The 24,834-nt window shown below is 47.8% G+C and overlaps 1 protein-coding gene across 6 annotated transcripts in view; it reads left to right on the forward strand.

The window, feature by feature from the left end:
* FRYL (FRY like transcription coactivator) overlaps positions 1-24,834 on the forward strand; it is a 3,055,992-nt gene that overhangs the window by 488,847 nt on the left and 2,542,311 nt on the right. For all 6 annotated transcript variants that reach the window (XM_069631694.1, XM_069631695.1, XM_069631691.1 and 3 more), the window contains one exon: positions 23,047-23,139. In XM_069631694.1, the coding sequence (XP_069487795.1) occupies positions 23,047-23,139 (93 nt within the window). The remainder of the gene's footprint in view (positions 1-23,046; positions 23,140-24,834) is intronic.

A 24,834-nucleotide genomic window follows, 5' to 3' on the forward strand; every position in this document is an offset into this window, starting at 1 on the left:
CCAGTCCTGGCGCCTATGGCGCCTGGCTCATACACCATGAAAAACAATGTGCTTGGGAACTACTTTATTGTATTGTCAGCCAACATGGAGGCATCCACATAGCTTGGTTCCCAAGAACCAAGCTATGCGGTCTAGTGTTTTGGGTGTGGTAGCCTAGCGACTACTTTACCTGGACTATTTTGTTGGGGCTATTTAAACCACACCCAAGCAAGACAACACGCTTTGCGTTACTTTGCAGCTTGCAACGTGACGCTCAGTGTCCAGCTATTCCCTCGAACCTCGGAGAAGCAGACCCTGCAAGGAGACAAAAGGAACATCATTAGCAGCAGCAGCATCTTACCTGCAGTCTTCATCTTTAAACACTCGCAGCTACTGAGAACAGCTTGCTCGAATCTGCACGCCTCCCGCACTGAATGACCTGAAAGAGGAAGATAGAGGCAACATTAAAGAAAGCAGTAGAGACATTTACGAATTGCTCAAAAGGCTTATCTTGCTGGCCGCCTCTCGGCTGGCACCACTCCGACCTACAAGGAAGGAAAACACATGTTAGCAAAGGCAAGACTTTGCAGCGCTGCGCATAGTGCTTACTTACCGCATCATAGCGCTCTTAATGCACCATCATTTACCAGCGGGCATCAACCAAGCCAGTTTGCGGCGCTGAAGCTCCACATACCTAAGGGAGAAAACGAGACATTTTAAACGAAGAAAGGCATGCAGGATAGCAACAAAATAAAGACCAGCAATAAGACCTCCCTGAACAATATCAAACGGGCCGGTGTCAGTGAAGTAACTGGACCGCACTCGCCCATGAAAGACAACGCGCCCCTGCAAAGAAGGCAGGACGGAGAGCATGCCAAATTCTACCACAAGGTGAGGAGAGGGCGCCAGAGGGACTGAAATCATACGGTGGTGGAGGGAGGATACTTACACCAGTCGGTCAGTCTTGAACACAGTCCTCCTGTATTTTCAGGCAGAACCTTCCCTGCATACCACATCAGGGCAAAGCTGAGAAGCATACCAGCGAGTAACCCGGCTGGGTGGCCTCCCTGTGGATACCAGGTGAGCATAACCGGGAGAAGGGGGAGAGCGGAGCAGGCCTTTACTCAAACCTGCTCCTAGCACAACAGGCATACGTATCAACAAAGCATCTCTCTCAACCTAATCTATTTATGAAGGAACCCCACCATCCAACCCATTTTCACCTCAGCGCCTCCCTCACGCTCCCCATGGAGGGCTGCCGTAATCTTTTCCAACGGGTAAATATACTTAGCCTTTGACACCTATTCTCCCTGGCCCAGCAGCTGCTCCCTCTTCCACTGTCTAGCCAGGCACACTCTAGCCGCAAACAATAGGAAGTGTGCCATATGTGGTAAGCGCCTGTATTCCCCATCGCCCTCCTCAAGGCCAAAAAAAGAGAACCTAGGGTTCAAAGGATGCAACATCCCTTCCACCTCCTTTGTCCATCCCAACACTTTAGTCCAGTAAACCTGCACCTCATCACATGCCCACCACATGTGCCAATACGTGGCGTGCTCTCCACACCCATGCAAACAATATGGACCTACCCCCAAACACATTCTGGAATGGTGAACAGGGTCATATTGCCTCCTTTGGAGCATCTTGACACCATGGAGCTTTTTCTGGCATATCATCAATGTTTGAAAAGCTCTGCAGCACTACTTGCGCCACAGCCCCTCATCAATTTCCCTTCCCAGATATCTCTCCCATCTGATTTTTCTCTGTCAGTGTAAGCTCCCTCTGTATCTGCAATTCCCACTTGTGTGGCGAGAACCCCTTTGATCTGCAAGTAAAATATCGACAGTTCCCTTATATGCAAACTGTCCTCCAGGTCCTGAATCAAGTTAGATTTTCCATCCTTCGACAATTGACCCACTCTAGCCAGCCCACCCTCGAACCACGCCCAGTACCTAAATCCAGGATCGCCTCTTATAGCCAGGGCACCCACTGATGACTGACTAGCAAAGGCCAAAAAGTCATCCCTGTGTCCATGCTCCTGGAAGCCACATGTTCCATATGACCCCTAAAATGGTATGCTCACAAATCCTGCGCAATGTCTTCAGTATTGAGGCCCACACCTACTCACCCACCGTAGCTGGTCTCATGTGAAGGTTTTCCCAACTGTAACGCCCTATAATAGAGGTCTGCAAACCCCACACCCTCGCTCACCTTGGGCAGTACCAGAGTGTCATAGGCCACACAAGGCTTCTTCCCCTGCCACAAAAAGTGTGACATATGCCCCTTAGCTTCCCGAGTAGTGCCTCGGGTATCAATATTAGGAGCATCTGGAAAAGGTACAAGATCTTAGGACGGCAATTAATTTTTAAAGCGTTGACGTCCCATTCAGGATATTGTAAGCTTCTCCCATTTTGACATATCGCGATACAATGTGCCAAGCAACCGTGGATAATTGGCTTCACAAAGGTCACTCCATCTGCGGGTGATGACAACCCCAAGATAACAAAGCGTCTCCAGCCTCACCTCCATCCGTAGCTGGTTGAGTTTTCCTATATCTCTGGCACCATCCTTGTCAAATGGGAATAGAATAAACCTGGTCTCAGGGTTCAAAGTTAATAAGAACTCCTCATACTGGTATATCTGTTAATGCTGCTGGGACTGAAGTATGGTGATATGCAAGAGAACATCGGCATACGACCCAAGCTTAAACTGTCTCCCTCACCTGAATCCCTTCCACCTGAGGAGTATGCTGGAGCATTTCAGCCTGTGGTGCCATTGATAGTGCAAACAGTAAGGGCGAGAGCAGACACCCCTGCCCGGTCCCTCTGACAAAAACACCCTGGAGTATTGTCCATTAACAGCCACCCTAGCCGATGAGCCTGAATGCAAAGCTCGAATACAGGTAAGAATATTCCTCCCAAACCTTATTTCCCCAGAACTGCTTACAGGAAGGCTCAGTCAACCCCATGAAATACCTTCTCAGCATTTAAGGCCAGGAGTGTTGGGGTACACCCCTTCCCTCGAGCCATGTCTATCAGATGTAGTCTTTCGCAAGGTGCCTGCCCCTTGTCCCGCCTTTATAAAACCGACATGGTCAACATGAACCAAAATTTGCATCATATTCTCTAATCAAGAGGCCAACACTCTGGTAAAATTTAGTTTCCACGTTAAGCAGGGATATGGGCCAATAAGGACCCATATGACGTAGTTTTCCTCCCATCCTTGGGGATCACCGATATCTGGGTCCAGCAAAAGGAATCTGTAGCCCTCTAGCCAGTCTACAGAATATGGTTCAACAATTTGATTAGGTACGGGGAAAGCAATCCCACGAAAGTTATAAAACCCCTTTGTAAAACGGTTGTCTCCAGTCACCTTTCCCGCCTGCATTCTCCATCCTAAAATGCGCATCTACGACTAGTGCCTTTTCGTTAATTGACACCAGAAGTGCAATGCCCCGCAAATATTCATCTAACTGGTCATTACCATCCTGCGTCTCCGTGCCATAAAGCCCTTCATACAATTTGGCAATGCACTCCAGTATTCCCTCGGAGGATGTTTAACCCACCCATCCAGCCCTTAGATCCCATCTGTCTGCCCTCTGCTCCCTCAGGTGGGCCGCGAAAAGCCCATCCGCCCTATCCCCTTTTCATAGTATTTCGGTTTCCAAAATTGCAGTTGTCATACCATCTCACCCAGCTTGAGGCATTTCAATTCCTCCCTTTCCCCAACTTGCCTTCCTCACAAACCTCCAGGGAGTCAATATCCACCACATCTTCTACCACCAAACCTGGGTGCCCCCCACGCCTTCATATCTCCCTGTCACCCTCTCACCTACCTCCCTAAACACATATCATGCCCCCCCTACACTACCTGCCACAACAGTCTGCACCATACGCCAAACAGGACCCACTAACCTGTGCCTAGGCATGACTCGTCGCGAGCACCTCAGTGCGAGAACAATAATCTCACAACCCACTACTCTACCCATTCGAGGGACCACAAAACAAGGGAGATCATCACAAACTTGCATGAACCACCACCACCCCACTGACCCTCCACTGACCACTTTGTCCTTACAACAGCAAGCCCAGGATCCCTATCCGCCTAAGGAGCCCTTCGCGTTCTCCCCTTCCACACATCCCATAGATATTACAGTCCACCCAACAACCTCAATGGCGCATTGATAAATAACCGCTTTTTAGGAGCTCATGCTATTCACGTCCACGACTTCTCGACCAACATCTAAACTTCCTAGTTATCAAGGAAACTTGCCTACACCCAGAATCAGGCCCTTCCCTCGCTTTAGCTATCCTACCAGACTTTACAATCCTTAGAGCACATCGCCAGGACTCCAAAGGAGGTGGAGTAGCTCTAATAGCCAAATCCACACTGCAGTTTAGATCATGCCCTCTAAATCCACTACCTGTAAACAAACTCCTACTAAAACTCACGAATGACCCTAAAACTACGATCAACTTTATCATCTATAGACAACCAAATAATTCCAACCACCCCGCATCTGACATCCTGTTACTCAGCAGACCCCTCCTAAAACCTAACACTAAATTCATTATCCTAGGAGACATCAACCTTGGATACAATGATAAATTGGACCAGAAAGCTACTGCTGTCTCTGCGGCCCTCCTTGAAATGAATTTCAATCAAATCGTCAATTCTCCCACCCACGCCAAAGGAAGAATCCTAGACTGGATCTTGACATTAAATGTAAGTATAACTTTAGAATCTATTTCCTAAGTTACCTGGATGGATCACCACCTAATATGCTTCGATATCCTAACCACAAAGTCTCAGGCTTCTCCTCGAATTAGCCTGTGCCCGACATCTATTAGAAACACCTGCAAACTCAAATTAGAAAATCTTATGCCCATTCTTGCTGACACCTACCTAACGGCAGACTCCAACCCTGACAGCATTTCCACCTTTACCACAATTGCCTTAAATCCACCATTGACTCAGTAGCACCACTCTCTTCTAAAACGCCTCAAACTAAAATGAGCTAACTTCTGGTTTAATGAAGAGCTCACCCTCCTACGCCGTCACAAAAGAGCAATGGGACACCTTCATAAAAATAATCTGTCCTGCACCACAACTAAAACCCTTTTGGCAGCGGATAAAACTTACAAATCAGCTGTGAGAGCCCATAAAGCTAATTCCTTTAATACTCGCATCAATAACACTTTCTCCAACACCAAAGAACTATTCACTATACTTAGATAACTAGAATCTCCTATCCCTTCAGCCACCTCTTTCAACACGGACAAAGCCTGGTGCACCACTATCCAAAATGCCTTAGCACATAACATTTCTACCTTGCAAGAGAAAATACTGAATAAGAGAAAACTACTGGCTGTCAAAAGTATGTCCTCTATCGCCCCTGACGCCATTGCTAGTAATACTGTTGTGCCAAATTCAAATTTAACTCTATCCCAGGACCTTGAAACCTTCTAATTGCAAAGGCGGCAGATTCCCTGCCCGATAGGTCCAACGTTGTGCTCTTCCTTTAGTACCCATTATTACCGACTTTATTAATGCCTCCTTCACCACCAACTCAGTCCCTTCCAACATTAAAGTGGCATGGGTAACCCCACTACTTAAGAAACCATCCTTGGATCCCTACATCCCCACTAACTACTGCCCCATTACCCCCGTGCCGTTCCTACTGAAAATGGTGGATAGAATAGCCTGCACCTAAATCCAAGATTACTTGGAAAGTCACCACTTGCTCGGAGCTAGGCAATCTGGTTTACGGCCTAAACATAGCACTGAAACAGCTCTTCTAGACATAAAAATCCAGGTGGATAGTATTTGAGACTCCTGTAACATGGGCATTCCCCTCCTCCTAGATTTGTCAGCGGTGTTCGACCTGGTAGACCATGTTAAGTAGTGCTCTACCCTGACAGCAAACTTCAGCTTCTCCCCAGAAGCCACACTGTGGATTAAGTCCTTGCTGTCGGAACACGAGTCTTTATTGGTGATCAGACTGCTGACCCCATTTCAGTTCCCTTAGGTGTCCCTCAAGGCTCCTGTCTTTCTCCCACATTGTATAACGCCTACACTAAACTTCTATTCACAGCACTTGATTCTATGGGAGTCATCTATACTAATTTAGGGTGATGACACACAGATCCTGATCGCCATCACGGGAGATCACAAACACAACAACATCATTAATGAAATCTATGCGATCATTCAAAACTGGATGGCAACGAATAGCCTCTGTTTGAATGACGAAAAAAAGAGTTCCTCATTGTAGGTTCGCCCGCCCGCCTAAAATCTTTACACACCTACTACTCTGCCATTACCATCGATAGTACTTCCATCCCAGTCCTCGAAAAGGTAAAAACATTGGGCGTTTTACTTAGTTGCTAATCTCTCTATGGCTAAACATATTAACACCCTATCCTCTTCTACTGCCTAAAACATCTAAATTAATCTCACTCATCCGACAATTCCTCACTCCACAGAATCCTAGCTCGAGCCCTCATATTATCAAAACTTGACTATTGTAACATCCTTCTACTAGGAACTACAGAGACCAACCGGCCAAACTACAATTGCTACAGAACAAAGCTCTACGTGCAGCCTTTGGACTAAAAAGGAATGAAAGTCTCACATCAGAAGAGAACTACATTGGCTCCCTATACAAGCTAGAATTATTTTTAAGACTTCGATCACAGCACATAAATGTATTACTAATGAAGCCCCCCTCCTACCTGAACTGTGTAACCGAAAAAAGATTGACTATGTCTTTAAGCTCTGGATCCAGCACACACTTGAATGTCCTGAGATCAACGAGTAAACGGGTGGGGGACACCAGCTTTCCAGTAACGGCTCCAAACCTTTGGAACACCGACCCCACCCCCCCCCGCCCCAATTCACATTAGAAATTAACCTTCGCACCAGCGTTTCAAGAGTCTGATCAAAATCTGGCTATTTGAGTTTTAGGCACGATTGTATGCAGTACCCTTTGGGTGCACTACCACAACCCTGACCTCCTGGCAATAGGAACCCAACCTTTGCTATAAGTCTGTACTACACAGGTTGGTAGCGTGTTGAGCAGCCAGGCTCATCTCAAGAGGGGTCAATGTGAGCTCTAGGGGAATTACACAGAGATTCACAGTGACAGGTATTCAAATAAACACTTAGCCACAAGGTTTCTTGAATAAACAATTATTAATTCATTTATCAGTCAGTTAGAATAAGCCAGCTTCAGAAGGGAGCAATATAAAAGCAGCACACAAATACACTCCAAAACTACACACTTAGTTTCTAAATCAGTAAAGACCCTTTTGAGATGGCCCACAGTCACAACCTACACCCTTAGGTGACTTCACTAGCTAGGGTGCTGGGGACATTAATATTTTACGGTAGCATTTAGAACATTCTTAGGAATTGGTTAAAGGAAAAGGTTATTAGAACAAACAAGAGATCACAAATATTCTTAAGCAGGCAAATACTTTTGGATCCCCCAAGCAGAGTCATTCAGTATAACCGGTTAAGCCAAAGTCACTGGCCAAAAGTCTATATGAGCTGAAGCACTTCTGGTAGGTAAGTAGAAATGTCTTTGCACATTGTTTTAGAAGTCTTTGGAGAAAAGAATAATCAATGTAAGGCCACACGCTGTTTAGGCCTGTGAGTAGTAGAAGATGCAAGCAACTCTACAATAAGAGGTAAGTTCTCTCAGCCTTTGCAGTACCTTTAGAATGAAAAAAAAGTGCAGCAGATGACTCCTGTTCCTGTGCAGCTCTGCAGATCTCACTGTTCCTTGGCCTCAGTCGTGAGGACGAGAGGGAGGACTTCTGGGGACTCCTGCAACGGGACGGTCACCACTCGCAACCGACAATCTTCAAACAAGTGGCACCTCGGCGTTTCAGCTCCTCGCGACTACTGCAAAGAGCAACACAGCGGTTCCTGGCTGTCTAGATGGACTTTCCTTGCTTCTGGGGTCTTGCACTCTGTTGAGGGGGCTCAAGCTTGGTCAATCCTGCTTTCTGGGAGTCCGGAGGCTGTTCCTGGAGCTCTTGGCCAACTTAAAAATAATGCACACAAACTGGTGTTCCTCTCCCTGGCTATTCGGTTTCCAGCAGCAACTCTGTGGAAATTCAACCAGCTCCGAGAAGATGTCCAGGTGGCTTACTTTGGAGTTGATTGGTCCCACTAACTCAAGGTGAGAAGTCGTCCTTGCAGGGGCTTCTCTGTCGATACGAATTTGGAGTTTCAGCACAGGAGCAGGGCTTCACCGGGCAAACCAACAGTCCAGGAGTTGCAGCAGGCGTCCTCTTCACGTTCTTCTTTAGTTCCTTCGTCCAGTGGTCGACTCTGCCTTCCAAGCCAAAAGCCTCAACTTTTATTCAGGTTTCTCCCATTCATTCCAGTCTAGCTGTCAGTCACCCGGCAGGGTGGCTCTCCTTGCCGGACATTCAGCCGACCAACCTGGTTTGGCGCACCGAGTAAATCTCAAGAAGGACCTTTCCACAAAGAAATGGCTAACAAAGAAGACCGCTGCCTTTTTGACAAAAATGGCACCCTTGGGTGCTCTGCTGCGAACGCAGCCCGTGGTAAATGCACACCACGGTAGTTAAAAGTAAACCACTGCCACTAGCCATTCAGTGAGGAAAGGGTAACAAAATGTTACATGAGAAGCTAGACAAAGGGGATACTAAGTAACCCCCAAAGCACCCTATTGTAAGATAGTGTGTGCTGGGTCTAGAAAGTTGCAAATGTAAGTAAAGTCAATTTCACTGTACTGCTCTGGGAAACAGTAGTTTATCCCAGAGAAGGTATTTAAACCTTTGGGAAATATGGAAGACTTCCCTGTGCCACTGCACTGAAGGTGCTGTGTGACACAATGTAAAAGATGATGCCATGAAGTTTGTCTGGCTCCATAACCAAAAGAAACAAAGTTCAGAAATCACATTAAAATACATGAGAGAGTGGGAAAAAGGGTCTCACTCTCTCCAGGTTAAAGGAATCAAGTCCTTTAAATCCAGCAAATTTGCTGGGGGTCTCTAAGGTGGAGGGAATTAGCACATTTCTGAGAATTCTCCCTAACATTGATAAATTCAGCTAGGCTACTTTTAGTACGATCTGTAACGCTCACCTGATTCTCGCAGAGGCGCCGGTCTTGACTGGGCGACTACCGTATCTTCCAAGGTGATGTGTAGCACCCGGTTGGCTCTTGGGCTGGACCTCTGTGCACTGTATGCCTGACTTCAAGAGTAAGATGTCTTAGGTAAGTGAATGCCGAGCTCTCCATCTGCCTCGGGGCAGGGTGCTGTAACCAGTTTCTTCACTGGATCGGTAGCGCAGGCCTCTTGACTTCAGAGGACTGCTGTCCGTCGTTTACTGCACGAACGGTAAGTTTCGAGTAATTCTATTGTCTTTAAAGTCTTTAGTAATGATGTCTCTTGTTTTGCAGGTTCCGGCGATGGCGGATGACGGGCTGAAGTGAGTTGAAGATGGAGTCTGTGTGATGAATAGAAGCGCCTGGAAGCACGTAAGTAAGCGCTTGTTGCCTGCTTCACGATGCGCTTTAACTGTCTTTTATTTTGCAGGTACAAGTTCGGAGCGGCTGCAGGGTGCCGGAATACCCACTGGGTTAGGTGTGGAAAGGAGTAATGGCACGTGAGTATCAAAGTTCCCCAATGTCTTTAAACGCACCTTGTTTTGTCTTTCAGATGCGGGATGCAGCGCCGAAGGCCTCTGGAGCGTGCGAAGAGTTGGTAAGCCTTTGTCTTTCAGATGCCGGAATGCAGTGTGAAGACCTCCGGAGCGCACGAAGAGTAGGTAAGCCTTTGCCTTTCAGATGCCGGAATGCAGCGCGAGGCGTTGGTGGCAGCCGATGGACCAGGTAAGTGAAGAGCTGTCACTGAAGACCGTAATGCTAACCTGTTCTTTCTTGTCTTTATAGGTGTTGCTGAAGACTGGATTCAGAATGGTAAGCCTTTTTCCTTAGGCCCAGGATCAGATGCAGAAGACACGATGAGCATTCTGCTGCTGAGAATGCAGAATAACGCAAAGCAAGATTCATCCACCGGGTGTGGTTTAAATAGCCTCCTGTAGTGCTTAGATGTCTCCTTCCACAGCCACGCCTTGGTAAGAAAAGAGTTCCTGCCTTCCAGAAGAGTTCCAGTGTTCTGAATCTAGGGAGTGGCTCCTGCCCCACCCAACAGGAAAAGTAGTTCCACACAGAAGAGGATCAGAGACTCAACTGGCAGGCAAGTAAGCAGCATGGTCTGCTGCAGGTAAGTCCACCCAAGCATTATGAGCCCGGCGCTTCCAGCGCTGGGACTGGGCATATTTGAGCCTGGTGCCACTGGCGCCAGGACCGGGTCCAAAAGGTCCCAATTGGGACTGGTTGGCCCTCGGAACCTGGGTTATGGATCTGCTTCCAAGGGAGTTGGGAAAACCCTGACCTTTTGGAAGCAGAGATCATGACACGATCCTGACGTTCCTTCTAGGTCGAAGCCTTCCACATTATGCATGAAATATACCATTGTAAGTGTTTTACATATGCTGCAACTAACCAAGCTTTCAAGTAATTTATGCCGTGATACCTGTGTGTTTGGGCGTATAACAAACTAAATAAATATCCCCCTCAATTTACTTTCAAGAAGATTATTTTCCTTCTTTGTATTTGAACCTTCCCTGATCGATAAAGCACGCCAGGTAGCCGTAGCTGCCTCCCCTACGATGGAGTAATCAACTTCCCCCGTATCGTTTATATGGAAGTATTCCTTAATCCCGCCTTGAGCTCCTCATGAAACCATGCGTCTTTCCTCCGGCAGTCATTGCACCTCCACAGCGAATCTGGGTCTTGTAACCCCACAAGAGAAAATCCCATATAAACCATAACATGATCAGTCCAGCTAATGGGCACATGGTCACAGGCTTCAAATCTGCCCATCATTTCCCTGCCCAGGCAGATATAGTCAATATGTGTGTAAGTGCGCAAAGAGGGGTGGGGGATAGAATGTATACCCCAGATCTCACAGATGTTGCTGTCATTCATGGAGGACCCCTCTCCCTGTTCCTGTCATCTGGTCTCTCTCAACCCGCACAGTGGTCCTATCCAGCTTAGGGTCTGCACACATATTGAATTCTCCTCGCAATATGATTAATCCCTTAACTTCCCTAATTAGTCGGACCAAGGTCTCCTCAAAAAAGCTTTCTTCCCTTGATTTAGGCAATATATCATGGCAAAGGACAACCAAACACTGCCTCTTGTACCTGATGCCAACAGAGCTCCCTCCATACCTGTACATCATCAAGCCTCAACCTCTTACACAGCAGGATCCTGACCCCACATTTTTTCACTTCCCTGGATGTCTAGAATGCTCCCCTGTCAGCACAGCGGGAATGTGCCTCTCCTCGGATCTTATTTCCTGCAACCTCATCACATCCAACTTGGATCTCCAGAACTCCCTTGCGACTAACGTTTGCTTAGTCGGGAAATGTATGCCCTTCATGTTCATAGTCCTCACAACCCTGCAGTCTGTTCCCCCCCACCCACCCCCTCCTTATTTCCACCCATCATTGCTATCGTACCCACCACTACAATTTATACAGGCTGTAGCATATTCAATTGCCAGACCCCCATGCTTCTAATTCTTTCCCAGAGCGGTTTGACCCCCCCCCCCCCCCCCCCGAACCCCTACAACCCCACCCTCTGAGATGCCCATCAAAAGCTGGGCCGCCAAGGAAGGACGTACCCCCACACCTGTTCCCGTCAATGCCTCATAACAAGAAACCAGAATTAACTGCACCACAGAATACTGCATGAGCGATCATAACATCAGACCCCATCAAGCATAGTATTGAGCCTCTGACATTTTTGGCCCCTGTGAACTTTTTTTTACACTGGCCCAAACACCTCTGAGCGTCTTGGTTTACGGCTGGTCCTACAGCCTCAAGTACTCCTCCCTCTCCATTCTTTCAGCTCTCTCTACAATGCAGAACAACCTTTTCTGCTTCTGAACCTTTGGTTTTACGGTAGTCCACTTCCCCACTTCCCTGATTTCAAGCACCAGTGCAAATCGAAATGTCCACCTGTAGCCTATTCCCCTATCGGACAGGTAAGCTGTGAAAGGTTGGCAGTCCCTCTGCATGGCCAGGGTGAAATTTGAATCAACTCCTTCAGCAGGTACTCTACAAATACCCTTCTCCCAGATCACTTAGTCGAGCGCGGTTTCCAATCCCTGCGATGGTTCCGGCCCAGCAGATCTTCAGCTATTCCAGTTGTACAACAGGCCCTCCCAAGCGATTCCCTGCATGCGACACTGCCAACAGGCCAGCCACCCTCCCTGGCTGCCACTCGTCAGCCCCTCAAACCATCTTCCAGGAAACTTCCACTCCAGAATCACTCCACGGACCACGAGTACTGCCCAGTGACAAGCGCAGTGTTTGTATAGAGCAGTGCAACACCCCTCCTCCAAAGATCCTCCTGACGCTACAAGGAATTAGTGGGGGATAGCGGCTTACAGACCGTCGGGCTGTATGCAGAGGTGGCCGGGGCACTGGCGCTCCGCCTATTTAGTCTGGGGTCCCCTGCTGATTCACACATCTAGACTCGGGTCTTCACTGGCCCCACTTCTAGGGCTGGTCCCTGTGTTTTGCAGTGTCGGACCCAGGCTGAAATTTCACTTCAGACGGGAGCCTGTAGACAATGCGGCCCTCTATGATCTCCCAGTCGGCCCAGCCCCACCAGACTTTGACGTCGTCAGCAGCCGATCCACTGCAGCAATCCCACGACAGCGTCTTTTTGCAGGGAGCACTGTCCTCTTGTTAGGCTGAATTGCATGCAGTAACCTCTGGGACCACCATACACAATTAGAACTACAGGTGTAAGCAAGACCAACCTTTGGTACAAGTCTGTACCACACAGTTTGTTGGTAGCGAGCTGAGCAGCCAGGCTTATCTCAAGAGTGAATGTGAGCAGTAAAAGTAGTTACATAAAGGACTTTCAATCACAGTGGTTGAAGTAGACACTTACATTCAAGGTTTCTTGGTAAAACACTTATTAATTTATTTACACAATCATTTGTAAAACATTTCACTAGAAGAAGACAACTTAATATTATAGACCAATACACTTCAATACAAAACTCGTATGTTTTGAGACAGTTTGAGCTCCCCTGAAAAAGGAGCCAAATGTCAGTTCAGTTACTTAGCAGTGAGCAAAAAGGACAAAAGTAAGTAGAATAGATTATATAGACTTTCTAGGCATCGCAAATAGTTTCATTTCACCAGAATAGTTCAATTCAAGTCAATAGGCCAGGCCAAAGTCAATGGGCTAGTTGTCTGGATAGGAAAAGGCAGTTCAGGTATCAAACAGTAAGTCTTTGCAAAAGTTCTCAGAAGTAGTTAAGGCGAAAACGAATAATTTGGGGGGTCACAATCTGATTAGGCCTCCAAGTTGGGAAAGTTTCACAAACTTTCTCCGCGAGAGTGGTGTTCTCTCAATCGGGTTGGCACAGTACCTTTTGTATGAAGAAAAACAAATGTTGCTGAAGTCGTGGTTCCTGGCAGTTCCTGCAGATCTCGCTGTTTGTGAACCTCAGTCGTGTGTTCAAGAGGGAGGACGTCTGGGGACTCCTGCACGGGATTGTTGAAGAAAGCAAACAAAATGGAGTCACTTCAGTTCCAGTAGTTGTCAATTCAAGAACACGAACTGGTGTCCCTCTCCCTGGTTAAACCTAACCAGCCTTGAGAATGGTATCCAGGTGTCTTATGAGTTGTTTGGTCCCACCAACTCAAACGAAGAAGCCGTCCTTGAAGGAGCTTCTCTGTCGAATGGAGTATGGCAAGTCCTCAAAATCCAGCAAAGTTGCTGGGGGTCTCTAAGGTGAAGGGAATTGGCACATTTCCGAGAATTCTCCATAACACCTCTTCCCACAGCATCGATCTCTCCCATCTACTGACAGCTCGCTCCGGTCTAATGCCAATACTTCTCAACACTGCGATATCCGTAGCAGTTTAAACTCTGAAAGATCTCCAAATTGTACATTTTTTTCTGTCTTGAGCCTCCATGGGTGACTTACGTTGGTGTATGGAGTTATCTGCCAAGCGGCCATGCTGATCGGTGCCCCTGGTGGTCCCCCGTAGCAAACATTTTTTATTTATGTGTACTCCCGTTTACACATTTCAAGGAAACCCTATTAAGTATCAATTAAGTCCCGTCGTCAGACCAGGAATCCTCATTAAAAGAACAAACAGTTTTTACTTTCCCTTACAAACTGTATTTCTTCTCTAAACTAATCGCTGCACTCTGGGTCATACTGCCTGAGCCAATGACGGCCCTCTCCCTAAGCCCCTCCTCTGGCAGCCATCTTCAGATTTGCCCTGCACGTTCAAGTGTTGGTAGTCATTGTGTTTTGCTCTGTGAGCTATTCTACGTTTTTCGCGCTCCTTCGATAAAAAGTCCTATTTTTGTCAAACGGAGCCCATGTGCTTTTTCTCTCCATCGACTGACAAGCAGGGATATGTTTGTCAGTGAATTTCGGTGCCCTTCCAGGGCAAGAATCGTCAAAGTTTAATTGAAGATTCCAAAAGGCCATCGGGCTAGCTTTGCACTCCGGACCATGTCGGAAGAGAGGGAAGCTCCCTTTTCAAGCTCTGCACCAGCTGTGGACTGTGCAACGTGTTTGTAGAGGACAAACATCTTCAGTGCCTCTGTCGCCATCCGATCACAGGGAAGCGGATTGTGAAATCTGCTTCTTATTCTCCAAGCGAACCATGCAGGATCGTCACAGTAGACTGGCGGCGTGGCTCAAGGCCAACGCCTCCACCACGTGTGGCAAGCAAGGGCATGCCTCACCCACGTCTGGCCGGTCCTAGGAGTGGGCTTCTAAGTCCTTTGCGGGCACTCCATATGTAGAAGGCCCAAGACAAGGCCAAGCACTGAGAGTCCATTTCCATCTAGGGCGCCGCGCAAGCAGGTCCTGCGACGGGCAGGGCGTGTTAAGCTTCACCGTCTGCCTCCCATCGCTCCAGCACCTCCTCCAAGAGGAAATCGGCTAACCCGGTGAAGCTGCAGGAAAAGCCAGAGAAGACAAAGGCGCAGGTAAAGGTGACCGACCTGGCCTAGGCGGTCCAGGTGAAGGCTTCAATGATCGAGTTGGTGGCAGCCGCCCTCTCGAAGGCCAAAGGGCCTTACCCAGTCAAAGTAGATTGCGGCGGTGCCCAGAATAGCCCGACCCCCGAGATGGGAGGCCCCGGCCGGCCTGGTAGAGAAACACAGGAAAAGAGGATGCCGCCTCTAAGCCTGAAGCCGACCCCTCAGGATGCAAAAAAAGGGGGAGTGGGGAAGAAGACCTCAGGACAGACCACATTCCAGAGCACAGATATTTTTTTCTCTGACGAGGAAGACCAGGTTTCCATACACACGATCCAGGAGGATGTTGTGGGAGTTGACGGTGGAAATGCCGACAGACGACAGAAATGCCGACGATGACAGAATGCCGACGACTGCGCAGGGCCCAGTAGGCCTAGAGCTCCGACCCCTCCAAGAGATGCATCGCTGGACATCCTTCCGACCCTCCTCAGCTCTGTCCCTGGTGGCCCAGATCGACCACCTGTAAAAAAGAGGAAGCGGCACCCACCCTACACCGCCACATCAACCTCCTCACATGTGTTGCGTTTTCTCCCCCCCCCCCTTCCCCCGGGACCCGTACACGGGGATGGACACAACCACAGTGACTATGGATGACGTTGCCAAGGCCTTCTCCCCCGGACGAGGTGTCTTTGTTCCATGCTATGCTCGCCAGAGCGTCCAAGCTCTTCCAACTGACGCCAGAAGAGACCAAGAAGGAAGCTTTACTCTACCAACGGCGCAAGGCCAAGAGGAAGAACATCATGGCTGTGCCTCTCCTTGATGACGTTTGGGAGGAGGGCCTAGCTTTGATGAATAATCTGGCTATGGCCCCAGCCAAGAGGGATAGGCTCGAGAAAAAGTACTCTGTGCCGGAGTCCGCACCCAAGTGCCTACGATCACAGCCTTTCCCGGACTCCGTGGTTTCGGCAGCAGCGAGGAAGAAGTAGTCTAACTCCTAGTCACTCTGGATATCGAGGAGAAGTTGGATGCCATGGGAAGAAAGGTGATCCACTCAGCAGCATCTACAGTCAAGGCGTACAACGCATTTGGAATCCAGGCCAGGTACGACAGGAAACTGTGGTATAAGATGGCCCGATGACAAGCGGGTAGAGGCGATCTCCATCCTCCAGGAAGGGGAGGTGGCATCGGACCATGCCATCACAGTGGCCGTGGACTTTGCAGACAGTGTTCTGGCAGATGGGGAACGGTGTCTGCCTCCGTCGTCGTGGCTGGCTGAAAGCCACCACCTTCCACCAGGAGGTCCAGACGAGGGTGCTGGACATGCCCTTCGGTGACCACCTCTTTGGGAAGGCAGTTGACAAGTCGTTGCAAACCTTTAACACTTGACACAGAGACGGCCAGTGCCCTGGACACTCTTCAGCAACACTGCTCTTCCTTGGGAAGTCAGGTAGTTCGTCAAAAGTTTTCGGCGGAGGGTACTCTTTGTACTGTCAACCCTGCCGATCCATGACCCAGGAGGCCTACAGAGGCCTACAAGGCTTTCGGTGGAGGTGGCTGTTAGGCAGAATTGCATGCATATAGAACCCTCTGGGACCACTAATTCCAATTAGGACTACAGGTGTTAGCCAAACCAACCTTTGGTATAAGCCACACAGTTTTTGGTAGCGAGCTGAGCAGCCAGACTTATCTCAAGAGTGAATGTGAGCAGTAAAAGTAAATACACAGAGGACTTTCAATCACAGTGGTTCAAGTAGACACTTCTACTCAAGGTTTCTTGGTAAAAATTAATTTATTACACAATCATTTAGAAAACATTTCACTAGGAGGAGGCACTTATATACCAATACACTTCAATACAAAACTCTACGTTTTTGAGACAGTTTGAGCTCCCCTGAAATAGGAGCAAAATGGCAGTTCATTTACTTAGACGTGAGCAAAAGGAACAAGGTAAGTAGAATAGATCCCATATACTTGTTAGACAGTGCAAAGAAGAGTTCAATTCAAGTCAATAGGCCAGGCCAAAGTCAATGGGCTAGTGTTCTGGATAGGAAAGAGCAGTTCTTGTATCAGCGACTTTGCAAAAGTTCTCAGAAGTAGTTTAGGCGAAAAAGAATCATATGTCAGGTCACAAGCTGATTAGGCCTGCCGTTTGGGAAAGCTTCACAAACTTTCACTGTGAGAGTGGCGTTCTCTCAATCAGGTTGGCACAGTACCTTTATATGAAGAAACAAATGCAGTTGAAGTCGTTGGTTCCTGGCAGTTCCTGCAGATCTCACTGTTTCTGAGCCTCAGTCGTGGGGACAAGAGGGAGGACGTCAGGGGGGTAGGTGGGGACCCCTGCACTGCACGGGATCGTCGACAAAGCAAACAAGATGGAGTCACTTCAGTTACAGTAGCTGTAGCTTCAAGCGCACTAGCTGGTATCCCTCTACCTGATTAATGCTAACAAGCCTTGAGAATGGTGTCCAGGTGGCTTACAAGTTGATTGGTCCCACCAACTCAAAGGGAGAAGTCGTCCTTGAAGGGGCTCCTCTGTCGAGATGAACTTGGCAATTCGGACCTGCAGCAGGGCTTCACTGGGCAAACCAACGGTCCAGGAGTTGCAGCAGCCATCCTCTTCCAGTTCTTAGGTTCTTTCGTTCCAGTGGTCGACTCTTCTTTCCAAGCCAAGAGACTCGCCTTTTCAACCATTTTCTCACTTTCATTCCAGCCTAGCTGTCACTCACCCAGCAGGGTGGCTGTCCTTGCCAGAAAGTCAGCCAGCCAATCACGCCAAAGTGCATTTGGGTCTCCTAGGACACTAAGCACAGGGAGTTTCGGGCACCTCCCTCACTTCCTGCCCATCCCAGACACTCGGGCGCCAGAGGCGGTCTCCAGTCCTGAAGCCCGTCAAAGGCACACAAACAAAGGGAACAAACCTGGATTGGCGTGCAGAGTCAAACACTAGAAGGACCTTTCCAAAAAGATCGGGACCTGTTTAAACAAAGGGGCTTAAAGCGCCATCTTGAAAAACATTGCTGACGTGATTTTTAGCTACCAGTGTTCGCGGTCGAGAATAATCATGGTAGTTTGTTGATAAACCACTGCCACCAGCCTTTCCAATAGGAAATGGCAGCATTTGACTGCTACAAGAGTATTTAGACACAGGGGATACTATGTAACCCCTCCAGCACTCCATTGTACGTTGGGGTGTGCTGGGTCCATGAACTTGGAAAGACTAGTAAAGTCAATTTCACTTTACATTCTCTAAGAAACAGTAGTTTATCCCAGAGACGGTATCTCACCCTTTGGGAAGTTTAAAAAGACATCCCTGTGTCACTGCACTGAGGGTGCTGTGGAACACACATGAAATGATGCCTATGGAGTTACCTTTAAAATTCCATAATCAAAGAACACAAGTGTAAAACATACATCAAAATACATGAGTGGGGAAAAAAGGCTCCCTCTTTCCAATTAAGAAAATCAAGTCCTCAGAAATCCAGCAAAGATGCTGGGGGTTTCTAAGGTGAAGGGAATTGGCACATTTATGAGAATTCTCCCTAACAGAGGCCAACGTCGTCACCCCCAAGGCGGCACGCAGGCCCTGAAGCAAGACTTAACCGGCCGGGGCATCAGGGCCCTCACCCATGCACCCCGGTAGGAGGCCGGCTTGCGGGCTTCGTCAGTGAGTGGAAGCTCTCCACTGACTGATGGGTGCTGGCCCGTCGGGAGCAGCACATTTCTCAGCTCCTACAGGAAGTACGGGCCATGATAAGAAAAGGGGCGATAGTGCTGGTTCCCAAGCGACTCCGGAGTCTATTCCAGATACTTCTTGGTAAAAAAGGCCGGGGGCTGGAGGCCCATTCTAGACCTGCGGCATCTCAACAAATACCTCAAGTACCACAAATTCAGGGTGGTCACGTTGCAGCACATGCTCGGCCAACTGGAGGAAGGAGACTTCTTGATGTCGCTGGAACGGGAGGACGCATTATTCCACGTCCCCATTCACGAGAAGCATCAGAAGTTCCTGTGCTTCGTGCTACAGGTAAGACCCTACCAATTCAAGGCCCTGCCGTTCGGACTGAAGTCGGCGCCCAGGGTGTTGGCACTGAAGACAGCAGCGGTGTGGACCATCGAGTTGCTGCTCGGCATAATGTTGTCGCGCATCTACCTGATCTGGCTCTGCAGGTTGCGGATGCGACCCCTTCAGGAGTTCTCGACTCTTGCTGGATCCAAGTGTCCGGAACCTTCACAGACCATATTGCTCTCGACGAGTTCCATCGAGTGATGAGGTGGTGTGGCATATCGCTGACTCCCTTAGCAGGGAATTGCGCTCCTGCCACGAGTGGGAACTTAAATTGGATCAGGTGGATCGCATCTTCCACAAGTGAGACATACCCAGACCGATCTGTTTGCGATGGCGATGAACTCCAGATGCCAGAAATCCGCCAGCAGGTTCCACCAGCCAAGGAGCATGGGGGACGTGTTCTCCTTCCTGCGGGAGGGCCTGTTCCCATACACGTTCCCTCCATTGTCTCTCCTGCTGCGAGTCATCAATCACCTCAAACAGTGCCGATGCAGGATGATCCTCGTCGCCGAGGCATATTTGGTACCTGGACCTTCTCAGCCTGTCAACGTCACCTCTGGTCAGGCTGCTAGTGGTTGCAGATCTGCTCACCAGAGAGGCGTCATCCTGCGTCAAGACCCAGGATTGCTGAACCTGAGGACTTGGCTCCTGCAGCCCTAGAGTATGGAGGGGACGAGTTGCCGGCCGACTCCAGGGAGGTCCTTGCCAGAGCGTCATTGACTCTTTAAGTGCTACTGGCACATGTGGAAGAGTTTCGCTACGTGGTGCCGGGTGCAGAAGATCAACCCTCGGAGGGTTACGGCTCTGCAGATTCTTCTGTACTTGTTGTCCTTGGCCAGGGCGGGGCGGGGCACACCTCTATCAAGGTGCATCTGGCGGCTTTCTCCCGCTGCGCCCGGTCTCCAGCGCAACAAGGCAAGGGAGGAGAACAGGGGAGAACAAAACAGCGATCTTACTAGGCCCAGTGACTTTGAGAACATGCAAGTGCATGGCAGAGGGGGAGGGGAAAAGTGCATGGAAGGAGGGAGAAGTGGAAAGTGCGAAGCAGAGGAGAAACAGATAAATAACAATGTTAGGCATAATCCTGTGCACTTCCCTTGGGGATCACTGCAAGAAGATGAAGACTACAGGAGTAAGCAGTAAACCCAATTGGTAGCAGTCTGCACCACCCAGATTTACCTGGTAGCTGTGGCTGAGCAGTCCGACTTCTCTCAAGAAGAGTAAGGCAGTATATAGAGTATACACAATAGGCCTAAAAACACAGTAGAGCAAACAAACACTGACCAGAGCTTTGTATCAAAAGTATATAATTTATTTATTTAAAACACACTTTAGGCAATATACTAGCACTCTAAATCAAAAGCAAGTTAAAACACAGTCAGGTAAAGTATACACACCTCCCTTAATAACTATTAGACAAGTCAGAGTTAAAACACCACGATTTGTTAAACGATGTGAGCGCATAACCTGATGGCACTCCAATAGTTCAGTTAAAGGGAGAGAAAAAGGCAGAGCATAGAAATAAAACAGGTCCCAACACTTTTAGGAGTTCTCAGCAAGGGAATAAAGGCAGTATGCACTGTAGAACCAAAGTGCATAGGCCAGGCCCACTTTAAATGGAGCAAAGCGAAATGTGCCCAGGATCACACTGTTTAAAATGCACTAAAAATCTTTGCAGAATGTTCAAAAGAGGTTGGGGCGATTCAAGAAGGTAAAGTTAGAAGATCTGGTGCCAACCCAGTTGGAAAGCCAAGGATTTAAGGGTCACCTTGGGCAAACTGAAGAAAGGGAGGCCAGGCAGGACACAGTACCTTAAAGAGAAAGGAAGCTCCAGCGGTGGCAGTTGTTCCTGGCAGTGGTTGCAGTTCGTTGTTTCGACCAGGGGAAGAGAGGATCTCATCGAGGAGGAAACGTGGAGTCGTTGCACTGCACAGGGATGAAACCAGCCGCGGGGTTTCGTCCATAAAAGGTGCGTTCCTTTTATTCGCGGTCAAAGTGGTGAAGCTTGGCTATCCGGCCGCCGGGGTGCTTGGCACGGGTGATTCGACCAAGAGGCGTCTTTGGAAGGAGAAAAGGGCGAACTGGTTAGTCCCACCACCTCCGAGGAAGAAGACTCGTCCAGCAGAAGATCTTCTCTTGTTGCTGGGAAAGTGGTGAGTTTGTTGCAGCAGGGCGACTTCTGACGTTCCAGTCCCAAAGGCTCTGCTTTTATGCAGAAAAACCCCCATTCAACAGCCTTGCTGTCACTCAAACATGGCAAGTAGTGAGCCGGGCGGCTCACCACTGGCCCAATCAGAACAGAGTGCGACTTGAGTTGCTAAGGCAATGAGGTCCAGGGTGCCGATTCCCCTCCCCACCCATCATGTGGAACCCAGACAGAGTGGCACCATTTGGAGGGCTTCTGTGGAGAAGCCCGCCAAAAAATGGAACAAAGGGCTCGACCTTGGTCAGAGTTACAGAGACGGACACGAACACCATTTTAGAAAAGAGTTCTGGCAAAAAGACCCAACCGTGCATTTAAATAAATAAACCAGCAGTATCTTTAACATTGCACCAAAAAGTGGTGCGTTTAAAATCAATGGGAAAATCCCATAGAGAATATTCTGTTGGAATATTTCGCGTGGTAACGACTGCCACCAGCCAGAAACTCGACAAGGGGGGACTAGACAGTGCCCCCTTGAAAACAGACCCAGGTGCAATATAATTAACTCCTTCCAGTACTGCCACAATATGATGGTTTGTACTGGTTCTGTTCACAATTTAAGACTAGTAAAGTCAATGGTGACTTTACATGCCCTGGGAGACAGTAGTCAGTCCCAGGGTATGGAGTTTGTTTGGGGGTCACTATGACACCCCTGTGTTACTGCACTGAGGGTGCGGTGTAACACACATACCAAAAATACATGAAGCCCTATGGAGTAAAAGACCCCATAGCCCAAAATCACACAAACAGTCAGAGACATACCTCAAATCATGCCTAAGAGTGGGAGTAAAAGAGTCTCACTCTTAGCAGGAGAAAAAAACAAACCCCAAAAATCTAGCAAAGCTCCTGGGGGACTCACTAGGTTTGGGAAATTCGCCTTATTAGAGAATTCTCCCTAACAAACAATAAATAATAAAGGTAACAAACAGTGGTAATGGAGCTAGCACTTAAGAAAAACACTTAAAACAAAAAGGATGTTTGACTATACAAACAGCAGTACAAGGAACTCTAACTGATGCAGTGTTGAACAGGGCTCCCCACTGATACCACCCATTACTGTGTAGAATTAATATGTAGATGGTTGGTTATTGATGTCCACAAATTGATTATGGATTCATGGTCACATAATCTACTGACTTTTTCACGTGTGTCAAGTCGCCCAGTTCTTCTAGATTGTTCTGAACTTTCAAGGTATAGGGCGACTTGCAGTTATGGAAAGCAAATAGGTTTGCAGTCATTGGACATCTAGTCAGCCAGGAACTTTGTTGTGTAGTTGGACTGTTTTTATTGGCTGAAGTTATTCATTGTCGCTACAACTGGGGGTAATTTGTATTTCCCAGGTCACAACACCACAATGAAATTCTAGCAAATGTAACAAATGTGTTAAATCAACCTTTTGATCATGACGTCTACAACATTTGTTAAGTGTGTTTTCCTCTCTTTTTTTTCCCCTCTCGTTTCATCTATTCTGGTTTCTTTTTGGCATATTCACTCTTTGGAGGCTAAGGCTCAAGCTTGAGTCTGCAATTCTAATTCGACTTTATTAAAAAAGCAAATATTTGACACGTTGAAAACATTTCAAAGAACTATACAAACTGTTTTTTCTATGGACATGCTACTGTAATTCCTGGGGGAAAGATTTTAAGCTTGGCTTTGAAGATAATTTTTGTTGTTCATAAAATCATAAGGTTATTTTACATGTTTTTTCTTTAACCCGTTGCTATAAAGGAATGTGCACAATACTTCTTGGAAGTGAAAGACAAGGACATAAAACATGCACTTGCCGGTCTGTTTGTGGAAATTCTCATCCCTGTAGCTGCTGTAAGTATTTCCTATCCTGCTGAAAAAAGTTGTTGCATTAATGCTGATTGTGTTTAAGTTTGGCAATAATCACATTTGTAAAATACCATTCTGAGCATTATTTTATAAACTTGCAGAAGACGCTGGCTACATATTTCAAAACTCAATTTGGTGCAGCGATCTTGATTAAAAACATATTGTTAATCTTTTTACACTTGCTACTTTCCTGTACCGTTTTAGCTGAGATTACTTGTATTTTTAAAAAAATACTACTCAGTGTTCATACTAGTCTATCTGCTGTGCTTTCTTTGCCTGCGCCTCGTTTTTTTGTTTAGCTTGACAAGTGAGATGTTTAATCTGTTTTGCAGTAATCGGTCGGATTAATGAAAAGTCATATTGCTTGCCATGTTGCCTGCAACTAATTTTCTCTTGGCTTTCCAGTTTATTTTAAATTTGGGGGCTCTTCACCCTGCACAGAGAAGTACAATTTTTGGTGCATTAAACAAATGTGCTGGTTTGAGCTCTCACCCATTTAATTTTCACTTCCTAGGAGCCCAGAGTGTGCGGGTGGTGTGGTGAAAATGTGTTCCTTGGTGATCCCTGGGCCCTTTGGGCAATTGGGGACAGAACCCCTTCACTCCAAAAGTACATGTTGGTTATACATCCTAAGCGCAAAACAGGAACATTTTCTTTTTTTTAACTATGTTTGTATATATAGTATTACCTAAGAGCACACATGGCTAATGACAGTATTACATTGATCATGCCACTAGAACCTGCTTATCTATCAAGGTCTTGGATTACAGTGGTAGAGAGAAAACTGTTAATTCCGAAAAAATTATACACTGAAAAGGCTCTCTGGTTCATTCTTTGAACTTGATTTCCAACAACCTATAAGTTTCGTCCAAAAATATTTTTCATAGAAATTGGTTTGTCACTATATAATACATTGAAAAAACGCAAGAACAGAGGGGGCACTAGCGAGCCCAAGCAAGATGGCAGCCTTAAGGGGAAGCTCTGTTAAAACGGAACATAGGCCCGGCATGGCTGGGGCTGTAACAAGGCATTGCAAAGCCATGTAAATCGTTCCGGGCAATGAACAACCTTCTGTGCAGCAGCCGCAGCGGAACTTGAATTATCACCAGTCCTGGACTCGTGATCCAGCTATGTTGTGGGTGGCAGGACTCGACTGAGATGAAGGGGCGGCGGGAATGCAGTCCCAGGGCATGCTCATGGTGGGGGAGTTGTGGCAAGGCACAGTCACTCTTCCTTGACCTCCCGTAGTGGGACAGGACCCTCGACGCACGTCAGTTGCCACAGCTTTAGCTACAATGCTGCTTTCCCAGCGGGGATCGAGGTGCTGAGCCCTACGGTGGCACGGCCGTAACTGGGAATGTTTGGACGGCGTGAGCCGGTTTCGGTATGCAACACAGAGCAATGGGGAAAGAAGGATATATGTGAGTATTTCAATTATTTTTTTACCCGAAAATTCAGAATTCAAAATGTTTGTAAAGGAAATAATCACGCACATTACCACTGCCTGCCATACCCGCTCCCTCCACCTCCCTAACCCTTAAAACACCTATACATACCTGCAGCGCCCAACTTACTTGTACTCCTTCACTGCTACGCCCACCCTGTGATGTGAGTGTGATGCTGGAAATGCATTGGAGGGACAGGGTCTCCCTGTCCTTGTTATTTCTGCACAGTAGTCCG

The sequence above is a fragment of the Ambystoma mexicanum genome, chromosome 6q (genome assembly GCF_040938575.1).
Source record: "Ambystoma mexicanum isolate Mex_15411 chromosome 6q, UKY_AmexF1_1, whole genome shotgun sequence".
Taxonomy (NCBI): domain Eukaryota; kingdom Metazoa; phylum Chordata; class Amphibia; order Caudata; family Ambystomatidae; genus Ambystoma; species Ambystoma mexicanum.